The 19,167-nt window shown below is 39.6% G+C and overlaps 1 protein-coding gene across 1 annotated transcript in view; it reads left to right on the top strand.

The window, feature by feature from the left end:
* The window catches only part of LOC116375209 (VPS10 domain-containing receptor SorCS3-like), a 218,950-nt gene that overhangs the window by 128,330 nt on the left and 71,453 nt on the right, over window positions 1-19,167 (top strand). Inside the window, exons 3-4 of the mRNA XM_031831344.1 lie at window positions 10,427-10,526; window positions 15,264-15,422. Of these exons, the coding sequence (XP_031687204.1) occupies window positions 10,427-10,526; window positions 15,264-15,422 (259 nt within the window). The remainder of the gene's footprint in view (window positions 1-10,426; window positions 10,527-15,263; window positions 15,423-19,167) is intronic.

Genomic DNA, 19,167 nt, shown 5'->3' with positions numbered 1-19,167 from the left:
AAACCTGAAGAGCTATAAAATAAGAATATGTTCCCATTCATCTTTCCACACGCATACTGTAAGTTGCACCGCACATCTGAAGGGGGTTAACCTGTTGCGTCGAGCCATCCCGGATCCGGGATCGTGAATACAGCCTCAAGCTCATTACCATAACGCAACGTTAACTATTCATGAAAATCGCAAATTAAATTAAATTAATATGCTAGCTCTCAAACTTAGCCTTTTGTTAACAACACTGTCATCTCAGATTTTCTAAATATGCTTCTCAACCATTGCAAAATAAGCATTTGTGTAACAGCTAGCGCGGCTAGCGTAGCATTTAGCGTTAGCATCAGCAGACAACACTTTCACAAAAACCAGAAAATCATTCAAATAAAATCATTACCTTTGAAGAACATCAGATGTTTTCAATGAGGAGACTCTCAGTTAGATAGCAAATGCTCCGTTTTTCCTGAAAGATGATTTGTTTAGGAGAAATTGCTCCGTTTGGTGCGTCACGTTTGGCTACCAAAAAAAATAAAAAATTCAGTCTTCAAAACGCCAAACTTTTTTCCAAATTAACTCCATAATATCGACTGAAACATGGCAAACATTGTTTAGAACCAATCCTCAAGGTGTTTTTCACATATCTCTTCGATGATATATCGTTCGTGGAAGTGTGCTTTCCCCTCTGAATCCCAGGAGAAAATGCCTGCGGCTGAAGATTACGCACCAATTTACACAAAGGACACCGGGCGGACCCGTGGTAAATGTAGTCTCTTATGGCCAATCTTCCAATGATATGCCTACAAATACGTCACAATGCTGCAGACACCTTGGAGAAACGATAGGAAGGGCAGGCTCATTCCCGGCGCATTCACATTCACATATAAGGAGACAATAGAAAACAGAGCTTCAAAAATTCTGCCCATTTCCTGGATGAAGTATCATCTTGGTTTCACCTGTAGCATGAGTTCTGTGGCACTCACAGATAATATCTTTGCAGTTTTGGAAACCTTAGAGTGTTTTCTTTCCAAAGCTGCCAATTATATGCATAGTCAAGCATCTTTTCGTGACAAAATATTGTGCTTAAAACGGGCACATCTTTTTTATCCATAAACTAAAAGAGCGCCCCCTATATCCAAGAAGTTTACTTCTTGGCGCACCCATTAGCGGTATCATTTTCGTCAACATCCGCTGAATTGCAGAGCCCCAAATTCAAATTAAATTATTAAAAATATTTAATTTTCCTGAAATCAGAAGTGCAATATAGCAAAACACAGCATAGCTTGTTGTTAATCCACCTGGCGTGGCAGATTTCAAAAAAGCTTTATAGCTAAAGCAAACCAAGTGTTTATGTATGGACATCTCTCTCAGCAGACAAACCATTACAAACAGCTAGCAGCAAAGTAGATTGTTCACGAAAGTCAGAAAAGCAATAAAATGAATCGCTTACCTTTGATGATCTTCAGATGTTTGCACTCACGAGACTCCCAGTTACACAATAAATGTTCCTTTTGTTCTATAAAGATTATTTTTACATCCAAAATACCTCCATTTGGTTGGCGCGTTATGTTCAGAAATCGACAGGCTCGAGCGATCCCGACGGAGTAGACGGAAATTCCAAATAGTATCAGTAAAGTCAAACGTTTTTTTAATAATCAATCCTCAGGTTGTTTTTACAATAAATAATCGATAATATTTAAACCGGACTGTAGCTTTTTCAATAGGAGAGAGAGAGAAAATGTCTGCTCCAAGCTGTTGGCGCATGCAAAACTCTGCTGGCACCCAGCCATCCACTGACACGATGTTATCGTTCTTGCTCATTTTTCAGAATAAAAGGCTGAAACTATGTCTAAAGACTGTTCACACCATGTGGAAGCCATAGGGAAAGGAATCTGAGTGATATCCCTTTAAATGGAGGGAAGGCATGCAATGGAACAGGTAGCTTTCAAAATAAGAGGCACTTCCTGGTTGGATTTTCCTCAGGTTTACGCCTGCAATATCAGTTCTGTTATACTCACAGACAACATTTTGACAGTTTTGGAAACTTTACAGTGTTTTCTATCCTAATCTGACAATTATATGCATATTCTAGCTTCTGGGCCTGAGAAATTGGCAGTTTAATTTGGGTACGTATTTTGTACAAACTGCCCTCTACACTCAACAGGTTAATGCTGAGTGGGTGTGGACTTTTTGCAGTCTGTCACGGTCGTCCTCCTCTTGATCTGAAGAGGAGAGGCGAGAAGGATCGGAGGACCAAAATGCGGCGTGGTATGTGTTCATGATGAATATTTAATTAAAGAAAGTACTGAACACTGAATACAAATACAATAAACAAATAACGACCGTGAAGCTATAAATGAGACCTGTGCTGACACAAGCAACTAACCTAGACAATCACCCACAAACAAACAGTGCAACCCAGGCTACCTAAGTATGATTCTCAATCAGAGATAACTAATGACACCTGCCTCTGATTGAGAACCATACTAGGCCGAAACATAGAAATCCCAAAATCATAGAAAACCAAACATAGACTGCCCACCCCAAATCACGCCCTGACCATACTAAATAATGACAAAATCAACAGAAATAAAGGTCAGAACGTGACACAGTCTTCAGACACAAATAATTAGGTAATCACAGGGACATGGTAGCTATTCTTAGGCTTGTGTGTGCATGTGTGTGCGAACATGCACACACAATAAGTGCAAAAATGTACCCTGTCTATACAGCCATAAACGGTGATGCATTTTCAAAACACAAGAGAGGTTACAGAAATAATCTGAAATGAACTTTTACACATGCATTTAGTGAAAGTGAAAATCATTCATGTGTTAGCAGCCAATATCAACTTGGGATATATCATGTCACTTTTATTGTTATTTTTTTATATTTTTTTACCTTTATTTAACTAGGCAAGTCAGTTAAGAACAAATTCTTATTTTCAATGACGGCCTAGGAACAGTGGGTTAACTGCCTGTTCAGGGGCAGAACGACAGATTTGTACCTTGTCAGCTCGGGGGTTTGAACTTGCAACCTTCTGGTTACTAGTCCAACGCTCTAACCACTAGTCTACCCTAGGCTCTGGAGTCCAGAGCAAGCAAAATCATATGGCCTATTTTTAACGGAGGTTGCAGGATCATATGGAAAGCATGTTCTGTCTGCACCGTGCCATCACTTTGGAGGGCAGCACGCTTGCAGAGTGCTAGTTGCCAGCCGGGTTTCTTCCTCACAAATGTCATAATAAATTGGCCAAAATCTTAAATCTTCATCCCATAATATTGAAAGCAGTGCTATGTTACAGCTGTTTATCTTTAGTCATACACTGAGTATACAAAATGTTAAAAACAACTCCTTTTTCCATGACATAGACTGACCAGGTGAATCCAGGAGAAATATATGATCCCTTATTGATGTCACTTGTTAACAACATCAATCAATGAAGGGGAGGAGACAGGTTAAAAAAGGATTGTTAAGCCATGAGACAATTGAGATTGTGTATGTGTGTTATTCAGATGGTGAATGGGCAAGACATAAAATATAGGTGACTTTCAATAGGGTATGGTACAGTAGTAGGACACAGACGCACCGGTTTGTGTCAAAAACTGCAACGCAGCTTGGTTTTTCAAGCTCATCAGTTTCCAAGGTGTATCAAGAATAGTCCAGCCCCCAAAGGACATCCAGCCAACTTGACAAAACTGTGGGAATCATTGGAGTCAACATGGGCCAGCATCCCTGTGGTACGCTTTTGACACATTGTAGAGTTCATGCCCCGGCGAATTAAGGCTGTTGTAAGGGGGAGATGCATCTCAATATTCGGAAGGTATTGCTAATGTTTGGCATACTATGTTTATTATCAATAGGCACCCAAACTAGGCCTTTCTGAAATATTAAATTAGATCAATCAAATCATCAGGTAGCTTGTTGTGGAAAAGATGAGTCAGTAGTAGATCAATGAACTGTATTTTATATGGATGATAAACGTAGGTCTACTCTGTTTTTATCAGGCAAAAATGTAATACATTATGCACGTTCATTTTGGTCACTAATTTGGATATGTGCACCCACCTTTGTGCTGCATTGCTGATGACTGATCGTTGGTCAAAAATCAAGACGTGAAGTTTCTAAAACTGTTTGAATGATGTCTGTGAGTATAACAGAACTTATTTGGCAGGCGAAACCCTGAGGACAAACCATCCAGGAATTTCCTTTTTGAGGTCACTCTCTTTTCAATGGGGTTTCTATATGGATCTAGATTTCTAAGGCACTTGATTGCAGTTCCTATCGCTTCCACTGGATGTCAACAGTCTTTAGAAATTGGTTGATGTTTATCCTTTGAGAAACGAAGAAGTAGGGCTGTTCAGAACGAGTGTCGAGTCTAGTGTACTGACGTGATTGGGGCGTGCGACCTGAACTCTCTCCACTTTGTTTTTATCCGCTATTGAACGCAGTTTATCCCGTCTTAAATTTGATCGATTATGTATGTTAAAAATACCTAAAGTTGTATCAGGAAAGTTGTTTGAAATGTTTGGGCAAAGATTACATGTCACTTTTAAGATATTTTGTAGTCATGTTGTGTGAATTGCAACCAGTGTTTTTTCTGGATCAAACTTTTGGAGATATAACAACGGAATTAATTGAACAAAAGGACCATTTGTGATGTTTATGGGACATATTGGAGTGACAACAGAGAAGCTCTTGAAAGGTAAGGCATGAATTATATCGTTATTTCTGAGTTTTGTGTTGTGCCTGGCAGGATGAAATATGATTGTCTGTGTTTGTTTGATGGGGTGCTGTCCTTTCGCAGTAAAGCCTTTTTGCTTATACCCGTTATTGATGAGATCTTGTTTATGAAGTCTATAGTCTTTTACATATGATGGCAATTGTTGCACATGAGTTTTAATAAAATAGTTTACAGAGTTTTCAACAGCTCTAGCATTGAGCCTATTCCTGCAACCCCTGTTCTGTCTGGATAATTACCTTGTTGTGTTTTAGGTTTGTGTAATTTCTGAAAAATTTACAGGCATGGACGTATGGCACATTTGCAGCAAAGATATTCATATTCAGGTTTTGAGATAAGGTGGTTTAATAGGGCTTGCTCCAGATTAGAGCATATTTCCCTTTAGAACACTTGTGTGGGATCAACACTCAGTCTTCTATAGAAACGTTCAGTGCTGAGTTGTCTTTGAATTTTTACTTTATGTTTTTCATAGTCTAAAAAAACTCACAAAAGTTCTGACAAAGGCCGTGAAGCCGATACGTAAGCTTTTTAAAGATCAATGATACTATCAAGAGCAGTGTGTGGTTTCCTTTAACCTTCATCTTGTTCAACTGTTACCATGCACCTGCAAAAAAGATTGCTCAGATGTGCGAGTGCCTTTTGAGTTTTGAATGACTGTTTTTTGCTCTGCACTCTGAAATGATTATATATACACAAAAAGAAAAGGACGTACCAAGTATACAAGCATTGTGCGAGTACCCTTTCATACATGAAGGGCAATTTTCGTCATTTACTGTATGATCCATGAGAATCTACATATTGCAAATGTACGGTCCCTTACTAGACCGTACATCAGGCCGTGCACCGGGGCCAGATGTTCCGGGAAGTCATCGAACGGAAGTCTTCCGGAAGTCTCTCGGACATTCGGTTTCCGTTTTAGAAAATGTAAAAAATGTGGTCATTTTTCCACTTTCCCGGTAAATTCCACCTGATGGAAAATGACTTCAAAGACGAAACTTGGTGAGCATAGATTTGGACTAATGGGCTGTTTGCCCAGAAACAAGATGGCGTCGAGGCCTCAACTCTTTTTGATTTAAGGCCATTTTTCTGGGATTAAAGGTCAAAAACTAAAATAGAGCGCTAATTTGACCACTTCACATCAAAGTACATGAACCTACAGTGTCAGGAGAAAAAGAACCAGCCATTTATCTATCATAATTTAAGAGAAATTACACATTATGTACAATTGGTGATGGTCAAAGAAATGTGTTGTTTTTTTTCCAAAAAGTTACAGATCCAGTTGCGGCGTGTTCAGACAAATCCGTTAGGGTTGGTTTCGGAGCTCTGCCTACCCCAATGAGGATATGTGTTCACTTTCAGCCTCCTGTGACAACCGGAAGTGCCTTAAATTGATGTCATAGAGGCTGTTTGGAAGGGTTAACTTCTTTGGGACTGGGGGGCAGTATTGAGTAGCTTGGATAAAAAGGTGCCCAGAGTAAACTGCCTGCTATTCAGACCTAAAAGCTTGAATATGCATATAATTAGTAGATTTGGGTAGAAAACACTGAAGTTTCTAAAACTGTTTGAATGAAGTCTGTGAGTATATATGAGTACAGCGCTCAGCCACCAAAAAAAGCCATACAGATACCCGCCATATTGTGGAGTCAATAGAAGTCAGAAATAGCATTATAAATATTCACTTACCTTTGATAATCTTCATCGGAATGCACTCCCAGGAATCCTATTTCCACAATAAATGTTTGTTTTGTTCGATAAAGTCCATCATTTATGTCCAAATACCTTCTTTTTGTTGGCGCATTTAATTCACAAATCCAAATTCACAAGGCGCAGGCACTTAGTCCAGATGAAAAGTCAAAACAGTTCCATTACAGTTCGTAGAAACATGTCAAACGATGTATAGAATCAATCTTTAGGATGTTTTATCATAAATCTTCAATAATATTCCAACCGGGCAATTCCTTTGTCTTTAGAAATGAAATGAAAGGGAACGCAGCTCGCTCTCACGGCCGTGCGCGTGACTTAGCTCATGGCATTCTGCCAGACCCCTCAAATAGCTCTTATTCACTCCCCCCTTCACAGTAGAAGCCTGAAACAAGGTTCTAAAGACTGTTGACATCTAGTGGAAGCCTTAGGAAGTGCAATCGGACCAAATGTACACTGTATCTTGAATAAGCAACGACTTGAAAACTTACAAACCTCAGATTTCCCACTTCCTGGTTGGATATTTTCTCAGGTTTTTGCCTGCCATATGAGTTCTGTTATACTCACAGATATAATTCAAACAGTTTTAGAATCTTCAGGACGTTTTCTATCCAAATATACTTATAATATGCATATCTTAGCTTCTGGGCCTGAGTAGCAGGCAGTTTACTCTGGGCACTTTATACATCCAAGCTACTCAATACTGCCCCTCAGCCATAAGAAGTTAACTAACCTCCAAACAAGCTTCAATGCCATATTACACAACAATTTCGACAGAGGACACCAAGTGGGCACCTGGTAAATGTAGTCTCTTATGGTCAATCTTCCAATGATATGCCTACAAATACGTCACAATGCTGCAGACACCTTGGGGAAACGACAGAAAGTGTAGGCTCATTCCTGGCGCATTCACAGCCATATAAGGAGACATTGGAACACAGCGTCTTCAAAATCTGGGACTCGCCTGTAACATCAGTTCTGTGGCACTCACAGATAATATCTTTGCAGTTTTGGAAACGTCAGAGTGTTTTCGTTCCAAAGCTATATGCATAGTCAAGCATCTTTTCGTGACAAAATATCTTGTTTAAAATGGGAATGTTTTTTTATCAAAAAATTAAAAGAGCGCCCCCTATATCGAAGAAGTTAGTCTGCTAAATTGTAATTAGTTCGCTACCAAGGCCTTTTTATTGCCTACCTCCTCACGCCATTTGCACACACTGTATATAGACGTTATTTTTTTCTATTGTGTTATTGAATGTACGCTTGTTTATTCCATGTGTAACTCTGTGTTGTTGTTTGTGTCTCACTGCTTTGCTTTATCTTGGCCAGGTCACAGTTGTAAATGAGAACTTGTTCTCATCTAATTTACCTGGTTAAATAAAGGTAAAAAATATATATATATATATCAATATTTTAGGTTTGATGATGAATACTATCTCCAAACGAATGGAACATTGATGGGCTCCACATTCAGTCTGAGCTATGCTAACCTTTATGTGGGTCTTTTTGAAGAACGTTTAATAATGAAAACGAAAATACATTTTTTTGAATAAAGTCATGAAGTGGTGTTAATATATTGACAACATTTTTTGCAAATGGGAAGGAACGGAAAAAGAGCTGTCAGATTTTATGGCACAACTCAATGACATTGACCCCAATCTCAAATTCACTATTGAATGTGACACTCAACGTGTTCATTACCTCGATATGTGGATTGAGAAATCAAATGGAACCCTGTTTACAACTCTGTATAGAAAAGAAACAGACAGAAATACTATTACAGAGTGACAGCTTCCACCCTGAGCCATTAAAAAGAGGACTTCCAAGAAGCCAGTTTTTCAGACTGCGCCGTATATGCGATTTACAGAGGATTATCTAGAAAAAGCAGCGGAGATGAGGTTTCTTAGAAGAGGCTATTCGCCACAATGTGTGGATGAAGCTCTTAATTTGATATTGGTAAAAACATGAGAAGTACTGCTGTAAAAAAGACCTGCTAAAGCTAAAGAACACTCCGTAATGTTTATAACCACATATACTTTGAACTCGCGAAAAGTGGGAGACGTGGTCAAGAAACACTGGCATATTTTATCATCCGACCCAGATTTGCCAGCTGAATTAAAAAAAACACCACTTATTGTGTATGGGAGAGGTCACAATTTACGCGCTATATTGGTTCATGCCAACTGCCAGCCACAAATGAAAATCAGCCAGGCTCTTTTACACCCTCTTCCAAATGGTAGCTATAAATGCAGAGGATGGGCACAGTGCAACAATATGATGAAGTGTGAATAGTTCTGCCACCCACATACAGGAAAACAGTTCCAAACAAATGACATTATTATGTGTTCCACCACCCATTTTATTTACATTATTAAATGTCCACGTGGGCTCTGCTATGTAGGTAAAACCTCTCGTTCTCTCAAACAGAGAATTAGTGAACATAAAAGTTCAATCAGGAGAAGCTACAGGGATTATCCAGTCGCAGTACATTTTAATGACCTAAAGCATGACATTTCTACCTTTTAGATGTTGTGGCATCGAGAAAGTTAAAATATCAGAAAGGGGAGGTGATATCAATAATACTTTGAGTAAAAGAGAATGTTTGGGATTTTCACCCTCCAGACATTATTTCCCAAAGGACTTAATGATGAAATGTATGTTATGTTGTGAATTTGAACATGAATTATGTCACTCTTTAAGATTACTCTGATGTTTTTCGTACGAAGTACCCAATGATAAAGCTTGCTCATTGTGGTTTTACATATGTGTTTAATACGTCTTATTTATACACTTTATTCTAATATTTATGAAATGCATACTGTTATATTTGGTAGCACTTATTTGTTTTTCCTTCACCTTCAACCCCTTTCGATGCGTGGAACGGATGTGGGTGGGGCTAGGTCTACATAAGGGTGCTATTTTTTTTAAAAAGCTCTGACGAAGGCCGCAAGGCTGATATATAAGCTTATTAAAGATTAGTGATACTATCAAGAGCAGTGTGCGGTATCCTTTTCCTTCATCTTGTTCAACTTTTACCATGCAACTGCAATAAAGATTGCTCAGATGTGGGAGTGCCTTTTGAAATTTGAAAAACAAGAACGACAAAAATGGTATAAAACCAACAAAAAATGGGTGGGGGGAAAATTATACTATGGAGACTGAAAGGGCAAAGGGGCATGTGCTCTGCACAGGTAGAGCTATATCTGTTCACGTGCCTGTTAGCTATAGCTACATTTTTCCAGCCTCCTGGATTCCGGGCACATCCACATGTTTATGCATTCGTCACATTTCATTTCAAAGTAGTCATCAATTACTAAAGGTGTTAGGCCCCCAGGCATCTGTGAATGGTTTGTTTCCATTAGCACCTATCAATGACTGATTAACCTCTTTCATTATGCTGGTGTTATAACACAGGAATGTTTTTTGCTCTGTGCGACATGGTCGTATAATTAGTTTGCATGTTATAGAATCAAAGGCCCTTGAGCACTCTAGATTCCTGTAGTAATAAGGGTGAGAAAACCAAGTACTGTAAGATGTATAATAACAGGGCTATTTCACATGACATGGTTCAAAGCCAAGATCATTCAATTAGGTCATAAACCTACCTTAAGAGGTAGTTGTGGTTGGAAGCAGGTGTTGGGACACAACCGCTGTCTATAAGTCTGTACGTCTGTCTGTCTATACATTGAACTGCCTGTCTGTCTTTATTTAGCAAAATTGTAATTACTTGCCACTATGGCCTATTTATTGCCTTACCTCTTCAGTCCATTTGCACACACTGTATATATACTTTTTTTTCTATTGTGTTATTGACTGTACACTTGTTTATTCCATGTGTAACTCTGTGTTGTTGTTTGTGTCACACTGCTTTGCTTTATCTTGGTCAGGTCACTGTTGTAAATGAGAACTTGTTCTCAACTAGCCTACCATGTTAAATAAAGGTAAATAAATAAAATCAAAATATTTCTCTCAGTCTAAACACATTTCTTTAATTTACAGATCAACAGACTATGGCTCCACCTATGAGAGGATGAATGACAAAGTGGGATCTAAGACGGTGCTCAGTTACCTGTATGTCTGTCCATCCAACAAGAGAAAGGTAAGACAAACTTCAAAAGAGTGATTTTCAATAACACAGTAATGACTAAGACACAGAAGGACTTAATTACATTTAGTTGAGTTAAAGTGGAACTGAACTGTTTGTTGTCCATTCTCTGCTGCCGCTGTATGTTCTTTCTGATCAAATCAAATGTTAAGGTTAGATGGTAGACTCAAATAAATATGGTTTGAATAAATATTTTCTTTCAAAGCATTTAAATGTTTTTGTAGTTCATGAAATAACCAAAGTTTAATGACCATATTTAGCTTACATTGCCTTATACTGGCAGTTTGCCTGGACTTAGAAAGTCAATTCAAGATTGTTACCAAGCAACACTTACTCATACTGTAGTTATAGCCTCAGAACATTTACAGTGACACAACACAGAGACCAGAAAGACCTGTTAGAAAGACAGAACGTATTCAAGAAAGAATCTTGTTGGTTTGTGGATAAACGCTGAAGCAAAACTAATTTTAAAAAGTAGGCGCATCTTCTCTGAGCGAAGTTTCTTTTTACTTTGAGAAGCAGACCATCTATTCCACATTATAACACAGGTGTCTCAGTCTCCACTGAAACCTTTCTAAGGGTCATGTTAAGGTCCCTCACTAGCAGACCGTCCATGAATAAACTTTGCTCTGTCGGTAATGTGAGGGGAAAAGGGCCCCAGCTGGCTTTCTGGGCCTCCCGAAGAGAGTCATATCCGTTCATAGATCACTAGCGCTGACCCTGAATATGCCTCCATGGAAAGAGAGAGTTTGTGGGATACCGAGCTGATGGACTTAACCTGTGTCAGCCTTGGACTCAGTAATACCTAGGTCTGACCCTGTGACTATTTTCCCACTGACCGGCTTAGTGATAGAGCCTATAGTCTAGTTGAAGGTAGAGTATGCACAACAAGCACATTTCCAAGGTACAGGGATATAGGCTAACCAATCCAAAGACACAAGATACGTGGACAGGCAACAGATTTGCTGCCAAGGGCCTTATCATCTCCCATTCATGGTGATAACTGCAAGATCCTCAGTATTTCTTCACCCAAGTTTGGGAATTACGTTGTAGTAGAAGCTAGCAACAAGATCCTATTATGACCAGATGCCCACTATTGACCTCTGGCTTCCACCGATCCACAATGCTCCTCACCTTATCTCTTATCTCATTATCGATGGATGAGCCCAACTCTCTACTGGATAAGCTGGGCAACTTTCTTCCCATTCCAGTGGCCAAGCATAACATATGTGTGTATAGCATGAAAAACACGAAGAGGATTATCTCTGTATCTGTTGAGATGAGGCAGTAATGACCCTTAAATCATTGTGACAATATATTTGTATTTAATGGCTCAAGGGTGTTTTTTCTCCCATGTGAATATAGCATGACAATCGATTGTTTTCCTCACAACAAGATTCTGTCACTGACTATATTCTCACATGATGTCTAAAGGAAGAAATCCAGAGGCTTGACCTTTCTAAGAGCAGATTATAGATTTGAATGATGGTGCTGACATTTATCTTCAAGCTTGTAAAGAAAACACCCCATCATGAATTGCCCTTATGCATGTTCAGCCTTATTTCGAGGTCTTCTGCACAGTTTGACTCACAACCACTTCTAATAATGAAGAGTCTAGCATTCTAAATATATAAATAGAGTGAATAGACATAGAATTAATAGACATTCTATTTCTATGGTTGTAAATAGATTGATGTCCCAATTCACCAGAATTTAGCCTTTTTAAACCTTTCCTACAGAGCACTCACTCACAGATAGGCCACAATTGATCTGTGTTTGACAAGATTAATCTGCTGTGAGAAATCCTCTCCTCCTCTCCTCCCCTTGTTTGTGGTCATCAGATGGCTCGAGCACCATCCAACAGCAGGCCCCTCAGACAACACAGCAATGGCTATCGCTCTCCTCTCTTGATGATTAGCCTGGTTGCTGGACTCCCACCAACTAGCTGAACATCAGCAGATAACATGCAGAGGTTATCCCTCCAACCTGTATTGATCTAAGCTTTGTTACCAACCTCACTCCTCTTTGTTCCCGGGAGACGCATTGGTGATCAGTTGCCAAGTGGATATGGAGCAAAATCTTAATTACCTGCCGATGGTATATTTGATGATGTGAAAGTTATTGACGATGCTGTGGGCTGTTACGTAAGCTCCCCTTGTGGAACTTAGTGCCCGTTAAACTGATTCAGGAACAGATGGACATGCCCATATCCATATGAGCCACATAAACAATCTCTGAAAGGAAATTCATTAAATCTACTGAGAGATGGGTTACGAGAAGGCTTTTAGTCCGGTTATGGTATTTGTCCAATACATTTTTCTATATTTTGTAAGATAAATTATGTTTGAACAGGGTTTATTCTTGAATATGTCACATGGCAAACAACATTTACTGTGCAGGAAATTAAATCAGGTGGGTTAAAGAATCATCGTCTTTGGCAGTTAATACATTTCCAGACTTCTCCAATTCCTTTTACTCTCAACATATAAATTGTAATATTACACCTTCCAATAAATGCAACAGTGATATAGTGGATATACTGAGTGCAGCTATACAACAAGTCCTCAATAGAGATAGATTTTAATATGCAGTGTATTACAGTAAATATAAAGGAAGCCTGGTTGAAAAGGACTTGCCTAAATTATTATTAGAGAGTTGAGAAATGTTCAGTGTCTCCCTGTTCAGTGGTGAAGAAACACAGATCCACCCAGACCCTTCAAGGACTTCTAGCATTTCTACATTCCCCTCTAAGTGGTGAGACAGAGAGAAAGGTTCTGACAGAAGATTTTAAAAATGCAAGGTGAAATACAATTTCTACTCATAATAAATTCTGTTGTTTAATACAATATTATGAAAAATGATTAGACCTGAGATTAGAAACTATTTAATTACATGTGACAAAGCCCTAAGACACTGGGAGAAATAGACGGGGCCCTTCGCGGTCCCTCGGTGAGGACAATGAATGGCAAAAGTCGAAGGTCGGCAAACAACAATAAATTGAAGGAACATTGTTTTTTTTAGCTTTAATGAAAAACTATTTATCTAAATCACCACCAGGGAGATTCTTAGTTAAACTTGGGAAAGAGGGGTGGGGAGGATTCCTAGTTAAGCTGGGGAAAGAGGGGGTTATTTTTGTCAGTGACAAATGCGCTGCTGTTCTTTCCTATTCAAATCTGTTGCAGGGAAAGAAAACACAGCAGTTTGGGCTGTGACACACTTTTCCCTTCTCCTTTTCTGTCCGGGTTTAGTAGTTAATTATCATTCAAGCCAGGTGTCAGGTTAATGTCTTATTGCATTACATCACAAAGAGAAAGCATATTTGAGCTATGTATGTCTCATTAATCAATACATCTATGGATTACTTTGAGAAAATAGGCCCTGGTTTTATATAGTGGAAATGCTTTTTAGGGATATTTCTGTTTTGAGAGTAATGAACTGTGATGAAAATGTCTGCTTTACTTCCCCACACAAATAAATCATATTATACCGAGATATAGATAGTACACCAATAAGGTCAGATTTTGTTACAATATCATACAGGCTTCCAAACAAAGGGCTTTTGTCACGGATCCCTCCGGAACTGTCATTACGCACACCTGGTCCCTATTCCCTTTTGATTAGTACTTTTATGAGTGTTCCCTTTGTTCACCGTTGTCTTTGTCGGTTATGGTTACAATGTCCATTGGTGCGTGTGAGTACCTGTGCTGTGTGGTTTGGGCTTTCGTGCCCTTGTCGATTGCGCAGAGGATTATGGGTCTCGTCCCGTGTGTTAATCATTGCGCGCGTGTGTTATTAAACAGCTTTATCTTAAATAAGTTGTGTCAATGGTGTGTACTTTCACAGAATCTTAGGTTTTCTACTATGAGCATGTACTCTTATTTACAGAATTATACTTAATATGTACTGTACATTTGTGTTTAGTTTTACAGATCTTGCTCTGTTCCTTTCTCATGATGCTCATTTCTAACAAATATGCAACAAAACATTTACATTTTCACTGAATTCATGACAAAATGAAAGTAGAGACTGTATTATTCCTAGCATGGAAATAGAATTTCTCCCTCTGTGGTAACATTCAGCATTCCACTAAGACATGATTCTTAATTGCACAAATATTTGTTCTTTCTTATCACAGATTTAGATATTGTTCAAAACCAAACTTGTAGTCATGCTTGGTAAACGGCAAGTTGTGGAGTTCTCTCTTGCTACACAGCTGTGTTACAGAATACCAGAGCACAACAGCCTATTGATCTACAGTATATTCTTAAAACTGATCCTATTCTTTAACATAGCAACTTATTGTTGTAGTTGTGTTGTGGCCCCTCATGGTTGACTTATAGGTCCACAGGGGCATTCTGAACCACCTCTATCTCATTAAAGGGAATATATCTGGAGAGAGGTGACTGGAAGCCAAAGTGCACCAAAGAACAGACCTGTGAGTGCACTGGAAGAGGCCAAAAAACCATGGCAACAGAGCGCGAGAGGCACATTTGTCAAATTAAGTTTAAAACAAAGTGAAGGTGTAGCGCTAGTAGCAGCATGTTGCATGCCAACCACCAGACCTAGAGTGCTGGCATGGCTAATCCCTTGATCTCTCTCTCTCTCTCGCTCTCTCTCTCTCTCTCTCTCTCTCTCTCTCTCTCTCTCTCTCTCTCTCTCTCTCAATCTTCCTCTCTCACCCTCACCCCTCTTGTCTCTCTCTCCATCCCACCCCCTCTCCCTATCTTCCAGATAATGGTGCTGACAGACCCTGAGTTTGAGAGCAGTGTGCTCATCAGCTCGGATGAAGGAGCGAGCTACCAGAAATACCGCCTCAGCTTCTACATTCTAAGCCTTCTGTTCCATCCGACACAGGAGGATTGGGCCCTAGCCTACAGCCACGACCAGAAGGTGAGCTCCATGTCGTTATTTCACCACAGTTGGTTGTTTGATACAGTATGCTTTGGATTTTGAACTGCGTTACACAGTCGGATAAAGCTCCAAGCTGTTGATGTTTTAACTTAATTCCATCCCTGTTCCAACGGTGCCGTATTGGTTAGTTGATTATTCTTCTGCCGTGATTTAATGATTTATTTACCTTCTTGAAGTTTTGATTAGAATTTTGATTATTGTTATCCATTTGATGATACTTTAGTTAGATGTTACCTTATTTAATTACCATGGCAATTTAGTTAGATGTTTGTGTTATAACATGATTACAACTACACAGTAACTTTACTTGTAACTACTATGGAACACTCTAATATTCATTAGAAGATGTCAGCACAATTGGCCTGCAAACCACATACATTGACAATGCAGTCCTATACACCAGTGCTCTCATCTGTAACATTCCCTGTACAGTGGTCTCATGTTGAGGAGAGCTCTGTACCCCCCATTCACACACAGGTCATATCCCATATAACCCCCCTTGAAGAAGACCTACCATTATGGCCAATGAGTCTTACCTAGCTACCAAGATGGCTTTCACACAGGGGAGTCTGGTTGAGGTGGAGGAGGGAGAAGACTGAAACCTGGGTTGCTAACTGACCCCAATATCAGTCCTAACAATGAAACCTGGACCGATCCAAAGGTTGTAATTTGCTAAGCTTTTGGTCTGTGATGGCCTTCGTTTTAGAATGTGGACTACACTAGATTGTAACAGAACCTTTAGGGCTGTTTAATGTCCATTATAGATGTTGGTGATATTTTGTTTGCATTAAAAGGATGGACCTTTGTGGACATGGAACACTCTCAGAAGACATACCTTTGTGGACATGGAACACTCTCAGAATAAATAGCTTTGTGGACATGGAACACTCTCAAAATACATACCTTTGTGGACATGGAACACTCTCAGAATAAATAGCTTTGTGAACATGAAACACCCTCAGAATAAATAGCTTTGTGAACATGAAACACTCTCAGAATAAATAGCTTTGTGGACATGAAACACTCTCAGAATAAATAGCTTTGTGAACATGAAACACCCTCAGAATAAATAGCTTTGTGAACATGAAACACTCTCAGAATAAATAGCTTTGTGGACATGAAACACTCTCAGAATAAATAGCTTTGTGAACATGAAACACCCTCAGAATAAATAGCTTTGTGAACATGAAACACTCTCAGAATAAATAGCTTTGTGAACATGAAACACCCTCAGAATAAATAGCTTTGTGGACATGAAACACCCTCAGAATAAATAGCTTTGTGGACATGGAACACCCTCAGAATAAATAGCTTTGTGGACATGGAACACTCTCAGAAGACATAGCTTTGTGGACATTCACTTTTTTTAAATATTCAAACAGCTCTGTCACAGGATTTGGTAGATCACTTTAATATTTGTCTTCAGTCTTTTTGTATTCAATGCAGGTCAACATCTATCTCTTTACTCAATGTCAGGAGTAAGCTGTTCAATTTAGAGTTCTTGAACTCTGGATGACCTCTCTTGACTCTTATCTCAGAATGTGTGGGCAGTGTAAAGACATGATTACTATTGATGTAGCTGCTCCTCTCTCTCTCTCTCTCTGACTGAGGGCGATACAATTAGAGTGTCTGTGACACGTCTCAAAAAAGTATGAGGGTGGAAAGCACTTAAAGAACTCAACATAATACAGAACTTTTTTTCTTCTTATTCCTCTGGGGCTTTTGAACTGTTCAAGTCTCCTAATTGACTTCAGTTTTCGAGCTGCTTGTCTTATAAATCTTTTGACAAGAGCTGTTATGCTAGACAACGTCAGGCCCAAGTTTTTTAGTGCAGTTCAGTTATTCATGTCACACCCTCCCTGCCGTAAGATTCAAAGTGAGAAAGCAAAGATTATATTTTTCTGAATGCATTTATAGTCTGAGATGTATTGGGTTGGGGGGGTTAGGAAGCTAGTGGTGAAAGTTTCAAGGGAGAAGTGAAGACTAACCTTTTAAAAAACTCAAGTCCCCTCGATTTAAGTTATTTTCCATTCTTAACATTTTGCATGTCGGCTCACACACCACGTTGGACCTGTGAGACAAGGCCTTGGGTCGCTAATGTATTGTGTAACGGATATGTTCATCAAAACGTTAACTTTGTGGGAGCGTTGAGATCAAGTATTCAGTACACATTGCAATTACTGTGGTCACCTGGGGATATGTGGTTTTGGTTTCATTATGTAGTTGGAAGTGTTAATGAGAGCAGACAATTTACCTCAGAAAAAGCTGCTAGTGTAGATAAAATGACATTAGCACAGACAGACATAAAACATTGATTCTGAAAAAAGGATGAAGCCTAACAATATCTAGCCTGTTTAAGTTCAACCTTAGCTCCCTTAGCACCAGTATTTTAATACAAGTGTTCCCTGTGTTTAATGACACCCTTATTCAGGTTTCTGATGTTCAAATATTTTAGTTTTGTGTATGTCAAGAGGAGAACCCCAGGTGGCTGACATAACTTTGTTTTCCCAAATAATGTTCCTGTCAGCCACCTGTCGTCTCCCACTCAGACTCAAAATGTCAGATGAAGAACATCTGTCTACCGCATTCGTTACAACAACCAAATCATGCTGCTCTTAGATAGTTGACATGTTGGAGATGTATTTATTCACACTTCCTTTCAACCTTTGAAAAAAGTGAGCAAAACACTTTTCACTTCAGATGTATCAACAGAAACAAGTCACATTTCTTCACACGGTCAAACTAGTTCACAGTATCCAACGTTCCAAGATAAAAAATAATAATAATAACTCACAACAAATTAATTTGGATCACCTGCATACACCATTTGCAGCCTAGTCACCCGGCACCACCATAACATTGCAGGCAACCCAACACAACTCCTAAGTCCCGTTTGAAGCGAACGTCACCAACTCATTATGTGGTTATTTTTCATTCCTACCACTGGGAGAAACAATCAGTATAGCCAGACAGCGTCACTAGAATAAAGCCTCAGTGTATCTCAGGTTTATTTGTGACTTCTCCGGTCTCTAACTCACTTGCCCTACAGTGCGTAAAGGGATTTGATTAGCCCCTTGTCTGCATTAGGTTTGTTGTCTGTTACAGATTGCAGGATTAGTGTCATTAGTCAGGTGGGGGAAGGATGGCTTAAAGCCCAAAATATTATAATACAATTAACTATAACTAAATGGTGTTGTGGAGTGGGTTCTTCCTGGTGAGGACAAAGCTAGAGAAGGTGTTGTGGAGGGGGGATTTCCTGCTCAGGATAAAGCTGGAGAAAGTGTTGTGAAGGGGGGTTTTCCTGCTCAGGATAAAGCTGGAGAATGTGCTGTGGAGGTGGGTCTTCCTGCTGAGGATAAACCTGGAGAAGGTGTTGTGGAGGGCGGGGGGGGTCTTCCTGCTGAGGATAAACCTGGAGAAGGTGTTGTGGAGGTGGGTCTTCCTGCTGAGGATAATGCTGGAGAATGTGCTGTGGAGGGGTGTCTTCCTGCTGAGGATCAAGCTGGAGAAGATGTTGTGGAGGGGGGGGGGTTCTTCCTGCTGAGGATCAAGCTGGAGAAGATGTTGTGGAGGGGGGGTCTTCCTGCTGAGGATAAAGCTGGAGAATGTGTTGTGGAGGGGGGGGGGGGTTCTTCCAGCTGAGGATAAAGCTGGAGAAAGTGTTTTGCAGTGTGGTCTTCCTGCTGAGGATAAAGCTGGAGAATGTGCTGTGGAGGTGGGTCTT

This window comes from Oncorhynchus kisutch, linkage group LG1, assembly GCF_002021735.2.
Source record: "Oncorhynchus kisutch isolate 150728-3 linkage group LG1, Okis_V2, whole genome shotgun sequence".
NCBI classification, from domain to species: Eukaryota; Metazoa; Chordata; class Actinopteri; order Salmoniformes; family Salmonidae; genus Oncorhynchus; species Oncorhynchus kisutch.
The sequence above is the reverse complement of the archived record's forward strand: the minus strand, read 5'-3'. Positions and strand labels throughout refer to the sequence as shown.